This window comes from Elaeis guineensis, chromosome 12 (assembly GCF_000442705.2).
Source record: "Elaeis guineensis isolate ETL-2024a chromosome 12, EG11, whole genome shotgun sequence".
Taxonomy (NCBI): domain Eukaryota; kingdom Viridiplantae; phylum Streptophyta; class Magnoliopsida; order Arecales; family Arecaceae; genus Elaeis; species Elaeis guineensis.
In genome coordinates, this window is record NC_026004.2 from 17,698,693 (window position 1) to 17,723,602 (window position 24,910).

General features: G+C 46.9%; 1 protein-coding gene across 5 annotated transcripts; it reads left to right on the forward strand.

Annotated features, from left to right (window-relative positions):
• LOC105054978 (zinc finger protein ZAT9) lies at window positions 1–6,725 on the forward strand. Of its 5 annotated transcripts, XM_073247021.1 has the most exons (3): window positions 1–1,423; window positions 1,538–4,131; window positions 6,250–6,725. In XM_073247021.1, exon 1 carries the CDS (start codon window positions 288–290, stop codon window positions 1,359–1,361), a length of 1,074 nt encoding a protein of 357 aa, XP_073103122.1. In that variant the 5' UTR covers window positions 1–287; the 3' UTR covers window positions 1,362–1,423; window positions 1,538–4,131; window positions 6,250–6,725. The 5 variants fall into 5 exon arrangements, with proteins under 5 accessions (XP_073103122.1, XP_073103120.1, XP_073103121.1 ...); XM_073247019.1 differs by having other exon boundaries at window positions 1–4,131; XM_073247020.1 differs by having other exon boundaries at window positions 1–4,131; window positions 6,260–6,725.
• Window positions 6,726–24,910: the final 18,185 nt, after the last annotated feature.

The following is a 24,910-nucleotide window of genomic DNA, read 5'->3' on the forward strand; positions in this document are numbered from 1 at the left end:
CTCAATCTGCCCTCTACCTTTCTCTCCCCTCCCCCCATCTGTGCTGTCTTTTAGAGGGGGGATGCTTGTCACCTACTCCTTGTAGTTCCCACACTATCCCATACTCTCTCTCTCTCTCTCTCTCTCTCTCTCTCTCTCTGTGTTTCTATGTATGTGTAGAGTCTGGACAACCGAGATGCAGCAAGAGAAAGAAGGAAAGGAGAAAATGGGGAAAGAAGAATAAACTCTCACCATCTCCATTGCCAAAAGAGAGAGAAAATAAAGAAGGAAAGCTCCAATTTTTATCCATGGAGAGGCACAGATGCAACCTTTGCTTCCGGCGCTTCTCCAGCGGCCGGGCCCTCGGGGGTCACATGCGCTCTCACGTGACTCCCCGCCCCACCAGAGCTCCGCCTCTGCTCCCCTCCCACTCCGCCTCCTCCTCCTCCTTCTCCGCCGCGGACGCGGCGGCTGATGACGAGACCGCGGCGTTGGCGGGCCTCGGCTACGGCCTCCGGGAGAACCCACGTAAAAGCTTCCGCCTTGTGGACCCGGAATTCTCGTCCTCCTTCGCCGCCGCGGACGGCGGCGGCGGCGGCGGCTCCTCCGTTGTTCAGGATCGCGAGAGCGAGACCGAGTCCTCCCTTCCTCCGCCGCTCCGCCGCCGATCCAAGCGCTCCCGCCGCCTGCCGGAGGCGGCGGTGACCGCGGACGCTGAGCCCCTTAGCTCCATCTCCGACGTTTCCCCCGAGGAGGACGTCGCCCGGTGCCTGATGCTCCTCTCCCGCGACGCCTGGGCCAGATTGAGAGCAGGGGAGCAAGCTGACGACCAGCAGTCTGACGGCTGGGACGAGACGGCGGAGGACGAGGACTACAACGTCGACGGTGAAGACGGCGACGAGGGGATCGGCTCCGCCGCCCGATCGCGGCGGAGGGGGCGGCGGAGCAGGTACCAGTGCGGCACGTGCAAGAAGTTCTTCCGGTCATACCAGGCCCTGGGGGGCCACCGGGCTAGCCACAAGAAGGTGGCCGGCAGCGGGTCCGTTCGCGCCGCCGGTGGCATCCAGATCGGCGGAGAGGACTCCTCGGAGTTCAATGCCAATCGGAATTCGAGCCTCCACCGCTGCCCCTTCTGCTCCCGGGTCTTCGGCTCCGCCCAAGCCCTCGGCGGACACAAGCGATCTCATCTCGCCTCCTCATCCTCCCCCGTCGCCACCGCTGCCGCCGCCCATTCCCCTCCGCTCCCTCCTCCTCTCTCCGCCAACAACAGCAGCACCAACCTCGGCGGCGAGGGCTTCATCGATCTGAACCAACCAGCTCCACTGGAGGAGGAAGGCGAGCTCTCGGCTCTCTCCGACGCCACAGAGCTGCAATCCAAGTGACTTCCTTTCTCCATTGCGATCCCTCTCCGATCCAAACAGAGCTACATGGCAAGCAATCTGAGGTAAATTTATCGACACAAAACCGAAATCCATCTAAAAATCACATCTTTACAACCGAATGCCGTGCAGAGAAACCCAGCCCGATTCAGCTGACATCAATTTCAAATTTTTATCAGTTCTTCTTGGAGAGTTCGATCTGGTTCTTCGGTTACAGTTGCGTACTCCGATATTGAACGGTAGAACGAATCACAAATCATCAAAATCATCAAGAAAAAAGCTCTTTTTTCTTTGAATTTACTGTAACTAAGCTTACTTTTCATTCAAACTTGTTCTTGCGACAGCAATTATAATTTCTTATCGGTTTTGTTTAGAATTTGCTCTGGTTTTTGAGTTGCAGTTGCTTACTGTGTCAATCGAGCAGTAGAACAGAATCATAGATCCATGGAATTTCTAACTCGGAGAAAACTACTTTTTATTGAATTTTTCGTGATTAAATTGAACATTAGTTAATTAGTAGTCTTCTCTCGGAAAAAGCTGGTTGCTGTGTGATTAACGAAGAGTCGGAGAGGGTGTTGCTTGCTTGGTGAGGGCTGTTTCCAGTGGTGTTAAAAGCGTAGAGGCTCAGTTCGGTGACATCCCTCACTTGTCCCGTCCTCTGAGAATTTTAGCTCAAAGGGACACTCTTCCGTTTCCCTTTTTGTTCTCTCTCTTTCTCTTTCAGTCTTTTGAGCAACTTTGTTCTCTTTTCTTTTATTATGCTCTTATTTACGTCATGATATGAATCCGTTTTGCATTTCCAATTTCACTTTAGTTGCCTTCAGGATTCTTCTTTTGTTATCCAACCCTGATTTCCTTCCATTTATCATTTTTCAATTCAATGTAATTTGATATTGAACCTTTATATAGTTAGCATTTAATTTTGAGTTTCAACTAATATATTGCACATGAGATACATGCGTTTCTCTAACTTTTTATTCAAAAAAAAAAAAAGAAATTTATTCAAATAATAAATGTGAAAGGAAGGATTTGAACCTTCCATTGTCGCTAAGTTCCTCATGGTCTAACCAACATAGTACCTGAATTAATGGAATAGGAGAGAAACGACGTGGACGTTTTATAATAGAAGACATATATAGTTGGATTTGTATTTTACTATGCTAGTGTTGATTTCTTTTTCTTTTTCTTTTTTTTTTTTTTTTCATTTTTCATTTCACTTCACTTAACGTCAGGATCATTTTGTTATCTAGCTCTATATTTCCTACAATACAAGATTTCTTCAACTTTCATTTGATGTTTAGCTCTCATAATGTCACTATTTTACTTCCAATTTTTGTATATAATTAACTTCGCATTCTGCATACAATTAGATCTATTACTGAGTTTCCACACTTACGAACAAACCAGCGATCAATTAGAAAACAATAACAAAATCAAGGAGCCGGTACAAAATTTTTGGTCAACCAACTCCAATTTTATTACATTAACTCCAATTCATGTTTCATTAGTCTTCAGTCCCTGTTGCGTACGTTATGTACATTTCTGATTGGTTCTTTAGACGCATAGAGTTGTTGTGAAAAAATAAATTATCCATCAAAAGCAACCGATCGTAAGTTAAATATTCGGTCAAAAGCATAAATGGTAATTAAAACCCATTTTACAGCCATGAAACGTTTCCCAAACCATAGAAGTCTGTTTCGGATGCTGCGAGTGAAAATAACGTGGAGGTGGCTGGAAATAAATACGCTTCCCCACTGACTGCGGGATTCCGTTCACCGGACGGTAGGTAATCGGGCTGATCTTTCGCCTTTGAAACTTCCCACATGCACCCAGAGACTTGCTATCTATTCCAAACTTCATCCCGGTGATAAATAGGTAATAAATGATGCATTCATTTCCCTCTCGTCATTAAATCCTTAATCTCTTATTTCAACCTTCTAAAATCTAAATCCCGTAATCTTCAGCGTATCCCCACCTAAAATTCGCGCTAATGTCATGATTATTATTATCCGTACCGAAAAATTATTATTATTATTATTATATAGTTTTAGTTGGGTCCCGTTGACACGGCCTTTGGGATGTCGGCCACTGCGGTTGCCGAGAATCTTCATAAAAAGGGCGGTGACCGGACTCGTTCTCAACGCGGGACCAACGGTCGCGACCGGTCGTCCGCTTGGGTGGTCCCATCAGGTGGACTCGTGCGACGTACGTCCGATCTCGATTGGACCGCTAGAAAAGCGCACCGAATTGTATACTGCTGAGGCAGTCGTCTCTCGGGAGCACCGGCGCATCTCTGCCGTCCGTTCTCATCCGAACGGCTTGATCTGGTCACGTGGACGTCGGTCTCTGCGGGCCCTGCCAGAACGGCGTTTCGTGGTCCCCACCTGTGGGCGAGAGGGTGTGAGAGTGGGAGCGTCGGGCGTGATGGACGTAGAATTTCCTTTGCATTTTTTCCGCCTTACGGATTCAGCGGTCGCACCTTAGCCGGAACCCGGAGGGTCGAAAATGGTTAACTAAATTACGATAATGCCCTTAAGGGGGTATATTTGTAAATATGGGAAAAGATGGTGTAACCAGAACAGCGCAACCGTCGGAGGGGCGCATGAGAAAAGGGATGGGTGCTGAGAACTGAGAACAGAGTCAAATCCCGTGAACAAATCCAAAGCAGATATCCCCACAATATCTCTTCTCCCACACTATCCCATATTCCTACCCTTTTCTTGGGGAAGTAGCAAGGAAAACATCCTCAAGGGGATGCATCTACGTTACTAGGGTAAGACACCAAAGAACCTAGCATTGTTGATTGAAAAAAGGAAAAAGAAAAGGACCCAGCACTGTAGATCTTGAAGTGTTAGATATGTTTACTGTTTCTTCTTTCTTTTCTTGTTCAATCTATGTATACAAGATGTGACTTCTCTGTTATTATTTTTAATCAGTGGATCTCTGAGTACACTGCTTATTATTATTATTCTGGGTGTTCTATGCTATGAGGGGTGGGGGGAGAAGAATTGTACCATGGTCATTCGATATAAAATCAAGTGGATATTAAAGTGCTTTTCTCTTAACTAGCAATGTTAAGCCTTGTCTCGGGGCAATCAAGATTTAGCTTATCATACATCTCTTTTGTGTTCTTAGAATGCACCGCAAGGTCCTTTTAGATATCAATTCACCCAATTACTGGAAAGCTTTTGAAGCTAATTATTCCTCGTTTTCTTCCTTATTTTAGTTTATTAGAATGGTTAGATATGATTGTAATTGTTTGTTGGTCTACTCCTTATATTAGACATAGTTTGAGAAATAGTCAAGTTAAAAGAACAAGTCGCTTGGAAGATTCAACCTAATTAGAATAAACAATATACCCATGGAGCAAAATTTAGGACCAAGAGACAAAGTGCTGTCCAAGCATCTTTCTCCATCTTATTTTCCTCTTACTTCCCTTGACCTCTTTCCAATCCTTCAAACATAACTTTGATATATTGATTTTTTTTTTTTTTTTTTTAAGGGCGGGTGTGGGAGCGGAGGGGAAGAACTTTGATATATTGGTTAATCATGCATCTCTGTGAGTGAAGTGGGATGGTCCTCTGATCTTAATTTTTTCAAGTACTCTGATTGGCTTTAATTTTGGGTTGGGGTTCTTGTTCTTGTCTTGTTGTGCTTCCACCAATGGATTCATGGATTCTTAGTGCAACCTGAGTTGTACTACCTCTGGACAAACTTTCTACAGTTAGCCCTTGGAGAACACAAGGAAGTTCTTGCAGTGGTTGTTGTAGATCGAACTTTATCGGATTCCTCTAGAGAAATTAAGGTACATTCAGTCCTTTTCTTTCATGGACACATCTTGCCATTATTCTAAGTGCATCATGATGTTTATTAAAACATCATTATGTCTATAAAAACCCAAGCATTATTGTTGAAGTCATAGCCTTTAGATGTTTATAACCTGCAAACTTTCCATTGCCAATATTAGAAAGAGGATATTACCATTAGTTTCTAATAAGAAGGTAAAATTCTAGTGGTCTTGTGGAGCCTCTGTTGGTTAAAATGGACTGGCTACCTGAGCATTATTCTACAAGAAATAAACAAGCCTCAGTGGTAAAGTCATTGGAAGATCTTTACCATGGATTAGAGCAGGAAAACAAATGAATGCAAGGAAAAAGTTTGAAGGCGCAGGTGCACAAAAGTTTGAAGCTCTTTTTCCCCAGTGCTCATGGGAGGTTGAGATTTTATAATATAGCTTAGAATAGCAGCTAGTCAATGCCAAACTTTGGATACCTCTTCCTTTTCAGTAGCCATTCAGTGAGACAATGGTCTGTTTCTGATATGGTTGCCAAATTCGACATATCCAACATGATCTTGTTGTTCTGGACCAGATTGATTAGACTTGAAAGGCATCCTTTTCCTTATCCAATACCTAGGCCAAGTTTATTTTGCTGACTTGATATTTTCAACCTTGGGATCATGGGATGAACCTAACTCAGCCAATGGAAAAAAAAAAAAATCCTTTTTTATTTAAGAAGAAGAATAAGAAGATAGGAAGATAGGAAAACAAATGCTATGAAGCCCCTTCACGCAATGTTACCATGTCCCTTGACTATTTCTTGGTATGTTAGACAACATATTGGAAACAATATATTGTACACTAGAAATATCAAAGTGTATCATGAAGCTCAAGTAGGCTTGTAAGTGCAATCCAATTGTTTATGGCATTTCCAGAACTAGTTGAAATTAGAGGGTTTAGAAGATTTTGCTTTGAGGGGATTATGTCGATGTATTTTCTTCATGCCTGTGTAAGCACCTAATCCATCGAACAATGATCTGATGGATCAAAGAGATGGATGGTTCGAAAGAAATTACAAGAGGAGCAAATTCTCTGTCTGATGCAAATTCTCAGTCTGATGCAGAATTTACAAGATGACCAAATTCAAAGAGCTCGACATCACGAGAACAACGATGAGCTTCCATGAGTTGGAGTTGGATCAGACTAGGCCTTGCAAGCCATATATGGAGCCTAATATCAATAAAGCAATAACCAAAGCAGCGAGCATATCGACTTCAAATCCCACCAATAATCGACTGTTGTCTTCGTCGTCGTCTTGGTGCTAGATTGTAATTCGACTTGGATGCATGAATCAAATCCAGTGAGGCAACAAAGCTGTTCTATCTAATGCTACCCAAGTAGGTGTTTGATGACCAGTTCAAGGCCAACTTGGCTTTTAAAATGGTGCTCTTTTGCTGATTTTTTTTTCCCCCCAACTTGTAGTGTTGATTTTCTATGAAGTTGAAATCAGACGGATGCTAGTTCTAAAAAGGAGACTTGTAACACCTGTTCATGGAGACTCTATGAGACATGGTGTTGATTTTCTGTTCTACTGTGCATTTGTGAGGCATATTAATTTTCAATTTTCTACTTCATGACCTTGATTTCTTTGCAACATTATGTCGCTACTGCTGCCTTTCTTCATGGCATCTTTTTTCCATACACTCAAATTTCAGTTGACCCATCACTGTCAGTTGTCAATATGAATATATCTTATGATTTGAATTGGGAAAAAAAGCCAGTGAAGGATGTTGCATTCATTTATGTGTATGAAAATAAAAATATCTCATTCACCTTTTCTTCTACGCAAAAAAGGGGAGGTATTCTTTCTAGACCTCGAGCATTTTAATCTTGGTGAGGGCTTTCCCACAACATTTCGGATTAAGCTACAAGTCAGCTCTTAGAATACACCACATATTGTTTAATTTGTAGTTTTATCTACAGTATTGTTCAAGGTCTAGTGTTGGTTTTAAAAGACAAAAGACTGAAATATAAAATGGAAATTCAGATAGGAAGCACATGTCTTGAAATTATTGATACTCGGTTGCAAGCTTCAAGAGAAACAGCTCTGGTATAAGATGGAAATAAGAAAATGAGGTGGAGCCCAGATCTTTTTCATTATTTAAATAACATTTCAGCATTAGATTAACATATGTGAGCAGGTATGAGCTCCAGAAAAACCTCAAGAAATGGTAGATGGATTGAGGTTGAAGCATTGAATGATGAAAATTGTTGCATATAGGCAACCAAAGTGATAAGATCGTTGCAGCCGAGATGACTAATCTCTCTTAGGTATGATGTTTGGAACCCTCTAAACACCCCAACTACCACTTTGAACACCATAAGGGTTTGTTTAGATTAAGGGAATGGTTACCCTATCATATGGATAAAATGTTGCCCAGACTATTTTATTTCAATTATCTTTTTCTTAGAGGAAAGGAGACCTACCTATGCTATAATCAATCAAATTCCTTTTTTTTTTTTGAATGCGCTACCCAAAAATCAAATCACGAGCCTTTGATTGCTAAAGAGAGATGTGACCATTAGGATAAGCCCTATTTTATAGAGTTGCAAAATTTATCAAGATAGTATACTATAAATAAATTTTAGAATTATATCATCATGGTTAGGTTGGAAGTATAGGTGAAGTTTAGATATTAGCTGGATAGCACCGTCGTGATATTATCCACCATGTCCGGCACTCATTTTGAACTAAGATGACTTCGAAGAGTGAGATGTTTCTCCTAAATTATAAGCTAACAACTACTAATTGATTTCATAAATTAGAAAATTATAGCGACACCCTTAATTTTTTTTGTAATTTGCACTTACACCTTAAAACTTCTAATTTTTTTTAATTAGATCTGAAAACTTAAGTTTTGATTGCAATGTACCTTCATAGTCCATCTTCATAAGGATCTATGAATATATGATTATCGCATAAGATAAGTTTAGACATAAAATTTTGTCAATAATCTTATTGCCTAGATTAGAAGAGGAGTTTGGTCATGATTGCCCCCTAATTGAATTTTAAAATCTAAGGATAAATTAGCCATTTCACAATCGTTAAAGATATTAGAGTGAACAGTTGGCCCATATTGTAACCCAAACTTAAGTTTTAGAGTCTAATTGAAAAAATTAAAAGCTTCGGGATATAAGTACAAACCCCAAAATGCTAAATGGTATCTCTATAATTGTTTCTTATAAATTTTGACAAACAAGTGCTAATAATAATTTATTAAATTATCATGCTATCCCAATAATGGTTCACACTACTAGGATTAAAGTTTTTCCCTTTTTTAAAAGCAATATGTAGGCTGTGAATTATGGATCTCTTGAAAGGTAAGGCAGACCTTAGGGTGAGATGTTAACTAACTACACTAATAGTTACTTATAAAATTATTAAGGGTAAAATTGGATGGGTCAACTCAAACCCAACCAAAGCCAAACATGAAATGAGCTTAAGCAGATTTAGGCTTTGGCATGTGTTGGATTTAGGTTGAATACCCAATTTGACTCCAATTTAGGTTGGGTTCGAGCTAAGATATTGGACAATCCAACCTAAATTAAATCCACACACACACACACCTACATCTCTGATATTTCTATGGGTTTCTATTTATCACCATTGACTAGACAATTATCTTGAAGCATTTATATTATATTATTGTATATTATTATATAATATAATAATAATATAATATAATATACTATTAGGATTAGGGGTATTTTAGGATTAAATAAAAATATTATTCTATGGGCTGATGGGAAAATGACTTATTTTATCTCTTAGGTAGTTAAAATTTTTTTCTCATTTAATGGATAAATGCTACCCACGAAAAAATATATTACCTACCTACAACTTGTTTGGTTCACAGAAAGAAGAGAAAAAATATGGTCAATTAAAAAATTGACAAATACCTCATATTGAGGTCAAATGCTTATGGCTTGAAAGTTATATGGGTCATTTTTGGGCCTCACGGTTTTACCCCTTAAAAAATACTTCACGTGGGGAGGATGGTTTGTTCCTATATAAGCTAGATTTCCTCTTGACTCCAACCAATGTGAGACTAATAATTCTCTTTCTTCTACACCATAATACCTTATATTTGATTTAAGTTTTCAAAAAAAAAAAATAGCTTTCTTATGAGAATAAGATTCTCATATTTCATAGAAAAAAATTTATATGGGATATGAGAAAGTTTAATTCCCGTTGGTTAGGAATTGGGATATTTTTTTCAAAAGTACCCTGAGCTTTTAGATAGAATAAAGAAAGTCTTTTTGTTTATTAAGAGAATACTAAGTATTTCACATAACTTTCAAGAAAATAAATACTCAACCAAATAAAGCCACTCTAATATGTGTCATTTTCTCATGGCCAACTAAACTTTTGAAAAATCACTTTTCCAAACATCATATATCCAAGCATCAGCTACTCAAAAAAAATATTTTAATAAAAAAATTCTTCCTACGAACCAAACAATCCCTATAGAAGTATGAGAATATAGCTATCTATAATTGGCTATACTCAAATGGATCTCCACTCGAATATGCATACATACATACATACATACATACATACATACATACATACATACATACATACATATATATATATATATATATATATATATATATATGTGTGTGTGTGTGTGTGTGTGTGTGTGTGTGTGTGTGTGTTTGGCTATTTAAGTGGATCTCTACTTAGATCTACATTTGGTTAGGTCTATATCAGATAATAGAGATTCTAAATCGATAATTCAAATTATTGGATGTGATCTATTATTTCCCAAATATAGCTAATTTTGGATTAGGCCTCAAGTCTAAACTCTATTCATTTTTAACCAAGCTTCAGATCGGGCTTATATAAAAGTCGATATTTTTTGGGCCCAAGCCTAGCCTATGATCAGGTTTGCTCCCAAACTCCTTAATCCACACAATCTAATCCCAATTTTTTGAGCTTAGGTTCAACACTGGGTTAATTCAATGAGATCGGTTTAGCCAAGTCACCTATAAATACTCCAATGCCATATGGATAATATCTAAAACTAAAAGAAAATGAAATAGGGATGGTATAATATAGATCCTAATTTTATATTGTTAAACAAACACTAGTAAGATGTTTAAAAATGAATCACATCTAATACACCTACACACACTCAAAAAGTGCTAGACTTGGCCATACTCAAGTAGATCTCCACTTAGATCTTGTCATGTCTATATTAGATCATGAATGCCTTATATCACTAATCCGAGCTATTGGATATGATCTATTATTTTTGTATCACTTTTATACCAAAATCATGTAATATGGAGATATCTAGCTTATACATCAACTAGTCCAAAAATGAATAATAAATAATATTAAAATATATATATCTCTTTGATTACTTATAAATAAGCTAAGGATCTTTAAATTATTTTTTTTATATATAAATAATTTAGATTTGATAGATCATATTCAATAACTCAAATCATCAATATAAAATGTCCATTGTCTGATGTAAACTTGATCAGATCTAAATGGAGATCCACTCGAGTATTGCTAAATCTAGTATCATATATATGATCCAAGCTTTTGATTTGATCTTACATAGCAAAAATTATGTGATTTGAAAATTCCTAACCTATGCATCAAGTGATTATAAAAAATATATAATTTAATTTTATTTAGAATATATAATTTTGAACAACTTGAAATATGTGTCAGAGGATTTCAAATTATATAATTTTTTATATATAAATAATTTAAAAATAATATATCATATCTAATGACTCATATCATCAATGTAAAATCTCATTATTTGATGCAGACCGAATCAGATCTAGATTTGAGGGGACCCACTGGAGTATAGTCAAGTCTATGTATATATACAGACACACGAGCGCATTCCATTTGAATGGATCAGGAAGCAAATTTGATCACTTCCGAAGCCATCTAATCCTGCACCAATCTCAAAGCAATAAGGGTCTCGATTAACAGGTTAACAAGAGCTGTTAAGGAAAAATACAAAAAGCATCATTGGGATGAGGGATGCTGCAAGAGAGCTTTTTATCTTTGAAATGCGGCACTTGTACAATGGACAGAGAGGGTGAGCGTGCATGATCTCTACTGACAAACCATTTTATTAATTATTGGGATCTATTTTATTAATTTCTAAGAGTAAATACAAACTGGTCAGGAATAAACAGAAATCTAGACTCTTCTACAGAAATAAATGGAAACATCCAAAGAACAAACACCAAACCCTCCAAGATAAATACCTAGCCTATGCTGATAAACAGAAATACCATAAAAATAAATAGAAATCCAACCTCCCACTTTTGATTAGGTCTAAACTTATTTATGATAAATAAGAATAGAGGATAAACACAAATATAAATGCAATAAACATAAAATGGTGTAAAAAATTATATACCTTATGAAGCAAAAACTTGCAAGGTGTTCACTATCTTCCTATGCTCCTCTCTAGAAATAAATTGAAATACTTAAAGAATAAATATTAATAATTTATTAATAAATGTATATGTTTCGTGATAAACATCTAGCCTACAGTGATAAATAGAAATATTACAAAAATATTAGAGACGTGAACCCAACAATTAATGAAGTACTTTATTTTTGAAATTGTTATTCTAATAATTAATGAAGTTGCTTTTTGAACATAGCATTGCTATAATAGAGAGAAATAGGAAGAAGGTACAAGTAGCTCATTAATGTTTCCTTTTTTTCTCTTAATAGCTCTCATTGATATATTAATCGGAGCCCTTGTTACTTTAAGATTGATGCGAGACCAAATAGTTCTAAAAGTGATTGGATTTGCTTTTGAATCCATTCAAATAGAGTGTAGTCTCTCTCTCTATATATATAGGTCAAGTCTATATTGGATAATAGAGATTTCACATCGATAATATAGGCCATTAGATATGATTTGTTACATCCAAAATCTTGTGATTTGAAAATTTTTAATCTATGTATCAAGTGATATATATATATATATATATATATATATATATATATATATATATATATATATATATATATATATATATATATATATATTATTTAGACTACATAATTTTTAACCACTTGATATGAAGGTTAGAAGCTTTTAAATCACATAATTTTTAGTATTTAAGAAGTTTAAAAGTAGTATATTATCTCTAATTGCTCAGATCATCGTTGTGGAACCTCTATTATTCGATGTAGATCTGAGTAGAGATCTATTTGAATAGATCATAAGCAAATTGGATCGCTTCCAAAACTGTTTGATCCTGCATTGATCGTGAAGCAACAGAGGTCTTGGTTAAAAAGTCAATGGGAGGTGTTAAGGAAAAAAGAAAGCATTAATGGGATGGGATGCACTGCAAGGGCTTTCTTCTTCTTCTTCTTCTTCTTTTTTGAAATGGAGTGTAATGGGAAGGTTGGGAAGGTGAGGGTGTATGATCTCCGCACTCCCCTACGTATTAGCCACTTCATTAATTGCTAGGATCTATTTCATTAATTTCTAAGAGTAAACACAAATTAGTCAAGATGAATAGAAACTGTTGGGGAAATCCGCCGACCGACTGCCGGAGGGCCCGACCGCCGGAGGGCCCGACCGCCCGACCGACGGCCCGGAGGGCCCGACTGCCGGAGGGCCCGACCGCCCGACCGGCTGACGACCCGACCGCCTCCGTCGGACGACTCCGACTGGCCGATAGGCCGACCGACCATCGGTCGGGGCGACCGACTGACGGGAACCATCAGCGGCTAACCGCCAGCTGTCCAACGGCCCGTCGCCGACTGGGGGTATGTCGGGCGTGACCATCCCGACCAGTCGAACCCCAAGGTTAAATGGCCGACTTACATGATGCTCGCCGACCAATGGAGGGGCCCGACACCACTTATCTGGTTACCGACTTTGGGTCGGTCGGCTCCTCCAACCGCCGTACAGCCGCCAGACGTTGTCAGCTCTGACACGGACATGCGGCACAGTTACCTAGGGGCATTGTCCCGCCGAGAGCCGGGTCAACCCTGGTGATTAGACGGCTACACGGCGACGTGACGTTTTCACGGCGGCTCTGACAGCCCACAGTGAGTTGACAGTTCCTCACTTGTCCGCGCCATTAATGACGGCGCCATACCTACTCCACTATATATACCGGGGAAGGCAACAGTGCAAGGGATCGATCCGCTCCGTCTCTCCCGCAAACGCAGGCTCGCCCCTCTTTCTCTCTCCCTCTCTCAGAGCTCCCTATCTACATTTCACTGTTGCCCAGTCACCTCTCTGACTTGACCGTCGGAGGGTCCCCGCCGGAGCCGCCTCCGGTCAGTGTGGACTTCCTTTTGCAGGTGCACGCTTCCCGGCGATCGGGCGACGAGGTGATTGGTCGCAACAGATTGGCGTGCCAGGTAGGGGGGACAGCATGACAAAGACAAGAGCTCAACGATCGAGAGTCACCGGGTCGGCGAGGCGCTCTTCCCGTCGGGAAGAGGCCTCCCCGCCCCCACCGGCGGCGGAGCCTAGCTCTCCGCGCCCTGCAGTGACCACGGAGGCCCAGATTGCGGCTATCGTACGGCAGATGACAGTGCTGACCGACGCAGTCAAAAGCCTCCAGCAACAACCGGCGGCCCGACCTATGCCTTCCAGGAGCAGCCGCCGACGGCCGCGCCGACCCCTGTCGCCTCCATGCGAGCGCTCCCAACAGCGCTCCCACGGAGAGAAGGAGGGACGACCACGGCGCGACGACCGACGGTCCCAGCGGCCCTCTCCTTCCCCGTTGGAACGGGCAAGGAAGGAGAAGCGGCCGCGCACACCGTCGGCCTCTCTCTCAGAATCTTTCGGAGGCTCCACCCCTGGGGTCTCCCAGCATCGACGAGCGGACGACTACGAGCGACGGTTCGAGGAAATCGACCGCCGACTCGCCAAACTGCAGATGGACGGTCAGAGGTCTTCGAACGACGTCGACTTCCAGACCGCCCAACCTCTCTCCCGACTGATCCTCGACGAGCCGATTTCCAGTCGGTTCAAGATGCCGCACGTGGAGCCATACGACGGCTCCACCGACCCGGTCGACCACCTCGAGAGCTACAAAGCTCTCATGACGATTCAAGGGGCAACCGACGCTCTTTTCTGCATCGGCTTCCCCGCAACGCTCCGCAAGGCTGCCAGGGCTTGGTACTCCGATCTTCGATCGGGCAGTATCCATTCCTTTGCGCAGCTCGAGCACTCGTTCGTGGCCCATTTCAGCACTAGCCGAAAGCCGCCGCGAACATCGGACAGCCTTTTTTCCCTCAAGCAGGGGGAAAACGAGACGCTCCGACACTTCGTGGCGCGATTCAACGCGGCCACACTCGAGGTCCGGGACCTCAACGAGGACATGGCAGTTTCAGCCATGAAGCGGGGCCTGAGGTCGTCCCGATTTACTTATTCTCTGGACAAGACCCTCCCCCGAACATACGCCGAGCTACTGGAGCGCGCATACAAGTATATGCGCGCGGACGAAGGAGCGTCCGACCGACGCTTGGCGGAGCCCAGGGGTCCGAAGGAGAAGCGGAGAAAAGGTCGGGAGCCCGCCGAACCAAGCAGGCCCCCGACCAATAGTCGGCTTTCTCCACCCCGACTGATCCAAAAATCACCCCGGCGACAGACCTCGAGGCCGGTGCGTCTCAGGTATGACTCCTACACTCCTCTCTCCGCTCCCCGTGCGCAGATCCTGATGGAGATCGAGGGGGAAGAGTACCTGCGACGGCCTCCACCTTTGAAGGCAAAAGGCCTCGACCATCGAAAGTACTGCCGGTTCCATCGGAGCCACGACCACGACACCGAGCGATGCATCCAGTTGAAGGATGAGATCGAAAATCTCATCCGCCGGGGGTATCTCGACAAATTCCGGAAGGGTCCGCCGACCCGACCGATTGCCGATCGACGCCCCCAGCCGACTGAAGAGGCGCCGACTAACCAGCCGACGGCCGGAGTCATCAACATGATCTCCAAGCGGCTGGGACCGGGGACGTCTACAGAGGGGGAGCCGACGAAAAAGCCGCGCCCGGACGACGTAATCACTTTCACAGAAGACGACGCTCGGGACATCCAGACTCCCCACGACGACGCTGTTGTTGTGTCGGCGACAATAGCCAATTATGATGTAAAACGAATTTTTGTTGATAATGAAAGTTCGACAAATATTTTGTTTTACTCGACCTTCTCCCGAATGCAACTGTCAACTGACCGACTTAGGAGGATCCCTGTGCCCTTGATCGGCTTTGCCGGAGACACCGTCACGACAGAAGGAGAAATCACCCTGCCCGTGACGGTCGGTACCGAACCACGACAAAGCACGGTCTCCCTCAATTTTGCGGTCGTCCAAGTTCCTTCGGCCTACAACGCCATACTCGGGCGACCCGGATTGAACGCCCTCAAGGCGATCGTCTTGACTTACCATCTCCTTGTTCGATTCCCGATCAAAAACGGAGTCGGGGAGATGCGCGGAGATCAACAGCTCGCTCGGCGATGCTTCCAAATCTCCGCTCAAAGCGACGGGACGAAGGATCCTCTGACAATCGACAAACTGGACCAAAGGGAGGAGGAAGAGCGGGGTTTGCCCGCTGAGCAGCTCGAGGCAATCTCGATTGGAGAAGATCCCGACAGGAAAGTTTGGGTCGGGTCGCAATTGCCCGACACCGAACGTCACCGACTGGCGGAGCTGCTGACGGCCAACGCTGACATATTCGCTTGGTCGGCAGCAGATATGTCGGGCATCCCTCCAGAAACAATTACTCACCGACTCAACATCGACCCGACAGTGAAGCCGGTGAGGCAGAAGAAAAGGTCCTTCGCCCCAGAAAGGTAGAAGGCCATCGACGAAGAAGTGGACAAGCTGCTCGAAGCAGGCTTCATCCGAGAATCCACGTATCCCGATTGGCTCGCCAATGTTGTCATGGTCAAGAAAGCCAACGAAAAGTGGAGGATCTGCATCGACTACACCGACCTCAACCGAGCCTGCCCGAAGGATAGCTTCCCACTTCCGAAGATCGACCAGCTGGTGGATGCGACGTCCGAATTTCGACTGCTCAGCTTCATGGACGCCTTCACCGGGTACAACCAGATTCGGATGGCGCCTGAAGACGAGGAGCACACCGCGTTCGTGACTCCCAAGGGTCTCTACTGTTATCGAGTGATGCCCTTCGGACTGAAGAACGCCGGCGCCACCTACCAGCGACTTGTCAACAAGGTCTTCAAAGATCAAATCGGACGCAACATGGAGGTGTACGTGGACGACATGCTAGTGAAGAGCACGCAGATCCCGGACCATGTTCAGGATCTCGAGGAGACGTTCCGCACCCTTCGACGGCACTGAATGAAGCTCAACCCGACTAAATGTGCCTTCGGGGTGACCTCGGGGAAGTTCCTCGGATTCCTCATTTCTCAGAGAGGGATCGAGACCAACCCTGAGAAAATAAAGGCCATCCTCGACATGCGTCATCCGAATACCAAGAAGGAGGTCCAACAGCTGAACGGAAGAATCGTCGCTCTTAGCCGATTCATTTCCTGATCGGCTGAAAGGTGCCTCCCGTTCTTCAAGACTTTGCGTCAGGCGAACGGTTTTTCTTGGTCGGATGAGTGCGAACAGGCCTTTGAAGACCTGAAAAGGTACTTGGCTTCCCCATCGCTGCTCGTAAAGCCGCAGGTCGGGGAGACCTTGTATCTCTACTTGGCCACATCTTCCGAGGCGATCAGTTCGGTGCTTGTTCGGGAAAACGAGTGCCGAACTCATCAGCCCATCTACTACATCAGCAAAGTGCTCCACGGCGCTGAAGCCAGATACTTGGAGATGAAAAAGATGATTTTCGCCCTGACCGTCTCCGCGCAACGGCTTCGACCATACTTCCAGGCCCACGCCATCGTGGTACTCACCAACCAGCCCCTGAGGGCCGTACTGCACCGACCCGACACATCAGGACGACTCGCTAAGTGGGCGATGAAGCTTAGCGAGTTCGACATTCAGTACCGACCAAGGCCTGCCTTGAAGGCTCAGGTCTTGGCCGACTTCATCGCCGAATGCCCAACGACCGACCGAGGGTCGAGAGCTGAAGACCCGGGACGAGATACGGTCTCTGAGCCAGACCCGATCTCCACCTGGGTACTCCACATCGACGGAGCCTCCAACGCTCACGGAAGCGGGGCCGGGCTCCTGCTCACGAATTTGGATGGGGTGGTCACCGAATACGCCCTCCGGTTCGACTTCATGGCCTCCAACAATCAAGCCGAATACGAGGCGCTCCTCGCGGGCTTGAGGATGGCGAAGGAACTGGGCATCGACAGCCTCCGGGCATTCTCCGACTCTCAGCTGATCGTGGGGCAGGTCAAGGGCGACTTCGAGGTGCGAGATCCGACCATGATCAAGTATCTTCAGAAGGTAAAGGATCTCGTGGCCTGCCTCGAGTATTTTGAGATCTTCCACATCCCCAGATCGGAGAATGCCCGCGCCGATGCTCTCTCCAGATTGGCAACGTCGGCCTATGACTCCTTGGGTCGGACCTTCGTCGAAAATCTCCAGCAGCCGAGCATCGATCGGGTCGAAGAAGTGCAGCAGCTAACGTCCGAACCAAGTTGGATGGACCCGATCGTCCAGAACCTCACCGACGGGACCGGTCCCGAAGATCCCGCGGAGGCCAAGCGACTCCGATGGTCGGCGTCGCAATATGTGATCATGGACGGCCGACTCTACAAGAGGTCGTTCTCCCTCCCTCTGCTCAAGTGCTTGGGACCGGCCGACGCCGACTACGCTCTCCGAGAGGTTCATGAAGGAATTTGTGGGAATCACTTGGGGGGCAAGTCCTTAGCCTTCAAAGTCTTGCGACAAGGCTACTACTGACCGACCATGAGGAAGGATGCGGCAGAGTTGGTCCGAAGGTGCGAGCCATGCCAGAAGTATGCCAATGTTCAGCACCAACCGGCCAGCCAAATCGCTCCCATTGTCGCTCCGTGGCCCTTCGCTCAGTGGAGAGTCGATATTCTCGGCCCCTTCCCATCGGCATCGGGTCAGAGAAAGTTTATCGTTGTCGCCATCGACTACTTCACGAAGTGGGTCGAGGCCGAGCCCTTGGCGCAGATCACCGAGCGGAAGATGGAGGACTTCATCCAAAAGTCCATCATCTTCAGGTTCGGATTGTCGCACACCATCATCACTGACAACGGACGACAATTCGACAACCGAGACTTCAAAGACTTCTGCACCAGGTTCCATATCCGTCATCGACTGACTTCAGTCGGGAACCCGCAGTCCAACGGTGAGGTTGAGGTGACTAACCGAACCTTACTCCATGGACTCAAGACCCGACTGAACGAAGCCAAAGGTCTCTGGGTCGACGAGCTGGGCTCCGTTCTGTGGGCTTACCGAACGACCCCCCGCATCCCGATCGGGGAGTCGCCGTTCAGTTTGGCCTACGGGACAGACGCTATGATCCCGCTCGAGATTGGCCTCCCATCTTCAAGGGTCGAGCAGTACCAAGAGCCAGACAACTCCGAAAGTCGGAGGGCCGACCTAGACCTCCTCCCCGAACTGCGGGACGAGGCTCAAGTCCGAATGGCTTCATACCGACAAAGGGTCGCCCGGTACTACAACGCCAAGGTCAGACCAAAGCTTTTCAGGCCCGGTGACCTGGTCTTGAGAAAGATGGAAGTCTCGAAGCCTTTGGAACAGGGGAAGTTGGCTCCGAATTGGGAGGGACCCTACAAGGTCGCAGACACTTTCGGACCGAGAGCCTATCGGCTGGAGACCCTCGAGGGGAAGACCATCCCTCGGACTTGGAACGTCGATAACCTGAAGCTGTATTACCAGTGAATTTTGTGGTTGGAATACAAATTCAGTTTTAAATTTCAGAGTCCTGACCCTTCGACGTTCGACAACCCATCGGCCCCTTACCAGGACCGATGCACCTACGGGAGTCGATACTCCTTCGACGTTCGACAACCCATCGGCCCCTTACCAGGACCGATGCACCTACGGGAGTCGACAGCCCATCTACGGTCGAACTTTCGGGCAGATCCATCGGCCGATAGACCGATCGGGCCCGACCAAAGAAATGCTTAAAGCCCACGCGATTGTTGTCGCGACTTCCGACCAGGCTACGGCCGGTCGGGGGATATTCGGCTTACCACCGTTTATCACACGACGCGACCTTAGTCGCACACACGACTCGCCGACCGACTTACGGCCGGCTGAACGACATTCGGCTTGCCACTGTCTGTCAAAAGATATGGAACCCGACGCAGAGCATGGGGACCCGACTTACTATCGTACCCCCGACAATGCGCCGGACGATGATCGACTAAGTGCATCTACGGAAGTCCGACCGCCGAACCTTCGCCAAGTTCGGTCGGCTCCCGACTCAACGGATGGACCCGACTGACAACTTCGACTACCCGAAGCCGACCTAAAGTCGGGACACATTCTACTTTCAGGGCTATACAAGTTGTCGGAGTCCTACCGACTCATGTGGGTTAGTGGCTTACTTAAGTTAGCGACTAAAGTTCGACATCGCAGCTATAGCCGGCATTACAAATAACAAGGAGAGAAAGAAAGAAGTTTCATTCATTGATGAAAAGGAATTACAGAGTCGGGTCGAAGCCCGATTACATGTATTTTCAAAAAGATAAAAAGTAAAGATGGTCGGCGGGCCGATCACCCGTCCTGGTCGATCTCTTCAACCGACGGAGGATCGGGGATGATCGGCGTCTCGGCCATAAGCGACGCTTGGTCAGCCGCCGAGGGATGGTCTTCGGTCGGCAAAGGAACTTTGGTCGGCACCTGCTCCGGGACGGCCTCCTCCACCACGATGACGCCCCCCGACGGCTGGTCGGCCATCTCTTCCGTTCCTTCTCCTTCGACTCCTTCCTCCTCGACTAGCGGCGGGATGATGCGGCTGACGTCCACCTCCGGGTATAAGGCGTGGACGGCATCCCGACCGTCCTCGAAACCGACCCGGTAGGAGGCGAAGCCCGACTCGAGCATCTCCTCCTTGTACCGATCGGAGACCCGGAAGTCCTCCACCGCACGATCGGCCGACTCCCTCGCCGACCGTGCCTCATCCTCGGCGCGGGCTAGCTCCTCCCTCGCCGACTCCGCCTCGGCCTTAGCCATTTCGGCGTCGACCTGGGCGATGGACAGCTCCTCTTCGGCTTCAGCGAGCTTCCCCAGGCTGACCCGAAGTTGCTCGCGTTCCCCTTGGAGTTCAGCGGCGGCCCCATCCCGTTCGTGCCGAAGGCGACGCACGGCCCGACCTTTGTGCTTGGCCTCCTTCTTGGCCGACTTTAGTTCGGCCATGAGCCGGGAGACCTCGTCCGTCAACTTGGCCTCCCGGTCGGCCGACTCCTGCAGTTGGTCGACTAGCCTCGCCCTTTCGGCCTCGGCCGCCGCCGACCTTTCTTTGAAGGCTGCCCGAACGTCGCCGAACCTTCGGTATCCGGCCTCCAGTTCGGACATGGTGAAGATCAGCTGCCGAAGGAAAAAAGCTTTGTCAGAATTATGTGGCAAGCAAAAATTCTTCTGAGGAAAAAGGTGACGCGAAGCTTACCTCCACCATTGTCGGGTAGAACCGCGACAACATCTCGGTCACCTGCCGAGATCGTAACGACTGCACGTCGGTGGGGAGGAGGATCCCCTGGCACAACCTCCTCGCAAGGTTGTGGTCGGCCAAGGCCGACGCACCCTCGGGGTAGTATGCGCTGGGGGGCATCGATCTGTCCTCCTCCGAGGGCTCCATCGGGGCTTTCCCCCGATCAGCTGCCCCGACCGATCGGGCTGGCAGTGATGGGATGCTGGAGTTCGACCCGGCGCCCCCCGTTGCGCTAGCAGACGCCTCTGGGTGATGTTCGGCTTCCCGAACGTCGTCCGGCTCCACCCGCACCGGCGAAGCCGCCGACACTCCTTCGGCCACTTCCTTGGTCGGCCTCTCTCCGACTTGGACAGTCGGAGCCGCGAGGGCTATAATCGGCTCCGACTCTTCGGTCGCCGACGCTTCGACGGTCGACGGGGCTGGGGTTGGTCTCTTGGAAGGGCGCGAAGGGCCGGCCCCCGACGCTGGCCTCTTCCTCGCGGCGGCAAACTGCCGAATCTCGGCATCAGTCGGCCTCATCCTCGGTGGTGTCCCTGCAATGCCGACAAGAGAATTAATGGCTGGGCCGAAAGCCGACCAAAAGACGGACAAAAGGAGAAGCCGGAGGATCGGGCGATACCTATTCGGGGGACCAGACTCAAGCCGGCGTCATAGAGAGCTTGTTCGGTAACAAGCTCCCTCTGCTTCGGTACCGACATGTCCTTCAGTCGGTGGAAGTCCTCCCGATCGTCCACATCCACCCGACTGTTGTCGTTGGCCTCTGTTCGGGGTATACCCCAACGAGAAGGAAAGCCCCAGGAAGAAGAGGAGGAAACAAAGAAAAACTGGTTCTTCCATCCATGAATGGACGATGGAAGACCAGTTATGAAAGCAAGACCCTTCCGGGGGTTGAAGAGCCACCACCCTCGGGCTTTAGGGTGGGGTCGGAGCACAAAGAAGGCCCGAAAGAGTGAAACACGGGGGTTGGTCGGCAAGAGCTGACACAACAGCGCGAAAGAAATGATTAACCGAACAGAGTTCGGCGCCAGTTGCGCCGGACAGAGTCCGTAGTAATCAAGCAGATTCCGGACGAACTCCGGAATCGGAAGTCGAAGACCCGCGCGAAGGTCTTCAACGTACAGCGCCAGATCGCCAGGCGGAGGGTTGTTGACCCGACCGCCGGCCCCTGGAGCGGAGAGCCGAAACTGCTCCGGGATGCGATAGTGCTCCCGAAGCTGATCGACGTTCGGCCCCGAAAGCGAGGAGACCTCATCTTCCGGAGCCGATCGGGAGTCATCGGTCGGGTTCCCCGACCGAGCTCCCTGAGTCGGTTTCCTGGTCATTATGCAGGGACCGAAAGAGGAGAAAGAGAAGAAAGGAAGGAAGAATGAAAAGGGGGACCACGAACCGAATGGACCCTCCGCAGGCGAAGAAGAGCTCTGCCCGCGATGACTGAAAAATCGCCCGGACAGAGTTTCCCCAGCGAAATGTTGCAAATGTGGGTCAGGATCCGGGAGGTCCTATATATATAGGGCCGACCGACGGCCGAGATCCTTCCGCGCCGACCGAAGACCTGCAGATGCGCGACGCGTGGCGCCCACCGGTTGGCGGAAGATTCGGCGCGCCCCGCCCCGGGACGGCCGCACCGCCCGCATTAAATGCCGGAGGGGGCGCCGGCCAACCACCTTGACACGCGGCACGCGGTGCGCGGCCCTGCATTCAATCACCCGCGCCGGTTCGCGTTTCCGATGGGACGCCTGACAGTGGCCCTCTCTTCCGCGATCGGCGCCGGATATCCGATCGACTGACGCCGTATCGTCCGACGCCCGATCTTCTGACACCGACGTAACGACTGACGACGACAAGACGTGGCGTCTGACATCTGACGCCGACGTGACCTCTGACATCGACTGGACGTCCGGATCGCTAGGCATTCATGGGGCGTCTGACATTGGATCATCCGACAGTACGGTCGGATCTACACGTGCGACAAATCCACTCCCAGTCGTCCGGGATTGCTGCCCGAATGGAAGCATCGTCCTGCCCACCACCCGACTTGGGAGTGGAGGGGGGCAACTGTTGGGGAAATCCGCCGACCGACTGTCGGAGGGCCCGACCGCCCGACCGACGGCCCGGAGGGCCCGACTGCCGGAGGGCCCGACCGCCCGACCGGCTGACGACCCGACCGCCTCCGTCGGACGACTCCGACTGGCCGATAGGCTGACCGACCATCGGTCGGGGCGACCGACTGACGGGAACCATCAGCGGCTAACCGCCAGCTGTCCAACGGCCCGTCGCCGACTGGGGGTATGTCGGGCGTGACCATCCCGACCAGCCGAACCCCAAGGTTCAATGGCCGACTTACATGATGCTCGCCGATCAATGGAGGGGCCCGACACCACTTATCTGGTTACCGACTTTGGGTCGGTCGGCTCCTCCAACCGCCGTACAGCCGCCAGACGTTGTCAGCTCTGACACGGACATGCGGCACAGTTACCTAGGGGCATTGTCCCGCCGAGAGCCGGGTCAACCCTGGTGATTAGACGGCTACACGGCGACGTGACGTTTTCACGGCGGCTCTGACAGCCCACAGTGAGTTGACAGTTCCTCACTTGTCCGCGCCATTAATGACGGCGCCATACCTACTCCACTATATATACCGGGGAAGGCAACAGTGCAAGGGATCGATCCGCTCCGTCTCTCCCGCAAACGCAGGCTCGCCCCTCTTTCTCTCTCCCTCTCTCAGAGCTCCCTATCTACATTTCACTGTTGCCCAGTCACCTCTCTGACTTGACCGTCGGAGGGTCCCCGCCGGAGCCGCCTCCGGTCAGTGTGGACTTCCTTTTGCAGGTGCACGCTTCCCGGCGATCAGGCGACGAGGCGATTGGCCGCAACAGGAACCTGCACTATTCTATAGAAATAAATAAAAACATCAACACTAAATGTTTGGATAAACATTTAGTCTATATCGATAAATAGAAATATCACAAAAATAAATAGAAATGGACCATGGATAAACACAAAGTTTGGATGCAATGAATATAAAGTAATATAAAATAAATATAGACCTCATGGGAGTAAACATAAATGAGCCATAGATAAATTAAAATGAATTTTTTTGTGCACCGCAGATAGTGCAGAACCTTGTGCTGCACCACTTGTGGTGATTGGCTCATGTGCGAAGTCGGGGCGTGGTGCCTGAATTTTTTTTTTTCTTTCGGTCCTGCGTATGAGCCAATCATCGTGGGTAGTGCGTGCGTTCTGCACCACCCACGGTGCATAAAAAATTTCTCTAAGTTGAAACCTGCAAGGTGTTCACTATCTTCTCATGCTCTCCTCCAAAAATAAATAGAAATATTTAAAAAGTAAATATCAACCCTTTATTAATAAATATAAATACTCCAGAACAAACACATAGTCTATGGTAATAAATAAAAATATCATAGAAATATTAGAGATGTGAATCCTAGCAATTAATAATGTATTTTTTTTATTTTGAAACTGCTGTAAATGGAGAGAAAGAGGGAGAGTATATGAGCATCTAATTAATGCTTCCTTTTTTCTTAACAATTCCCATTAATATATTGACAAGGACCCTCGTTACTTCAAGATTGGTGCGGGATCGGATGGCTCCAAAAGTGATCAGTTTTGCTTTCGAATCTGTATGTACGTGTATATATATATATTTATGTGTGTGTTTATATATCTACTTATTTATATATTTGTATATGTATGTGTGTATGTGTGTATATGTGTATGTATGCATAAGTTAAGTCTTCCTTGAACAATAGAGATTTCACATCAATAATCCAAACTATTGATATGACCTTATATACTAAAAATTATATGATTTAAAAAGTTTCTAGTCTATGAAATATGTGATTAAAAAAATATAATTTAATTTTATTTAGACTACTTAATTTTTAACCATTTGATATGCAGTTAAAGATTTTAAAATTACATAATTTTTAGTATATAAGTAATTTAGAGGTAATAGGTCACATCTAATAGTTTGGATCATCGATATATATAAAATTGATTGGATTTGAGTAGGGATTCACTCGAGTAGAGCCAAGCGCGCGCGTTCTCTCTCTCTCTGTACACACACACAAATGATGCATTTTGATTTTCAAATATATCACAAATGTTTGT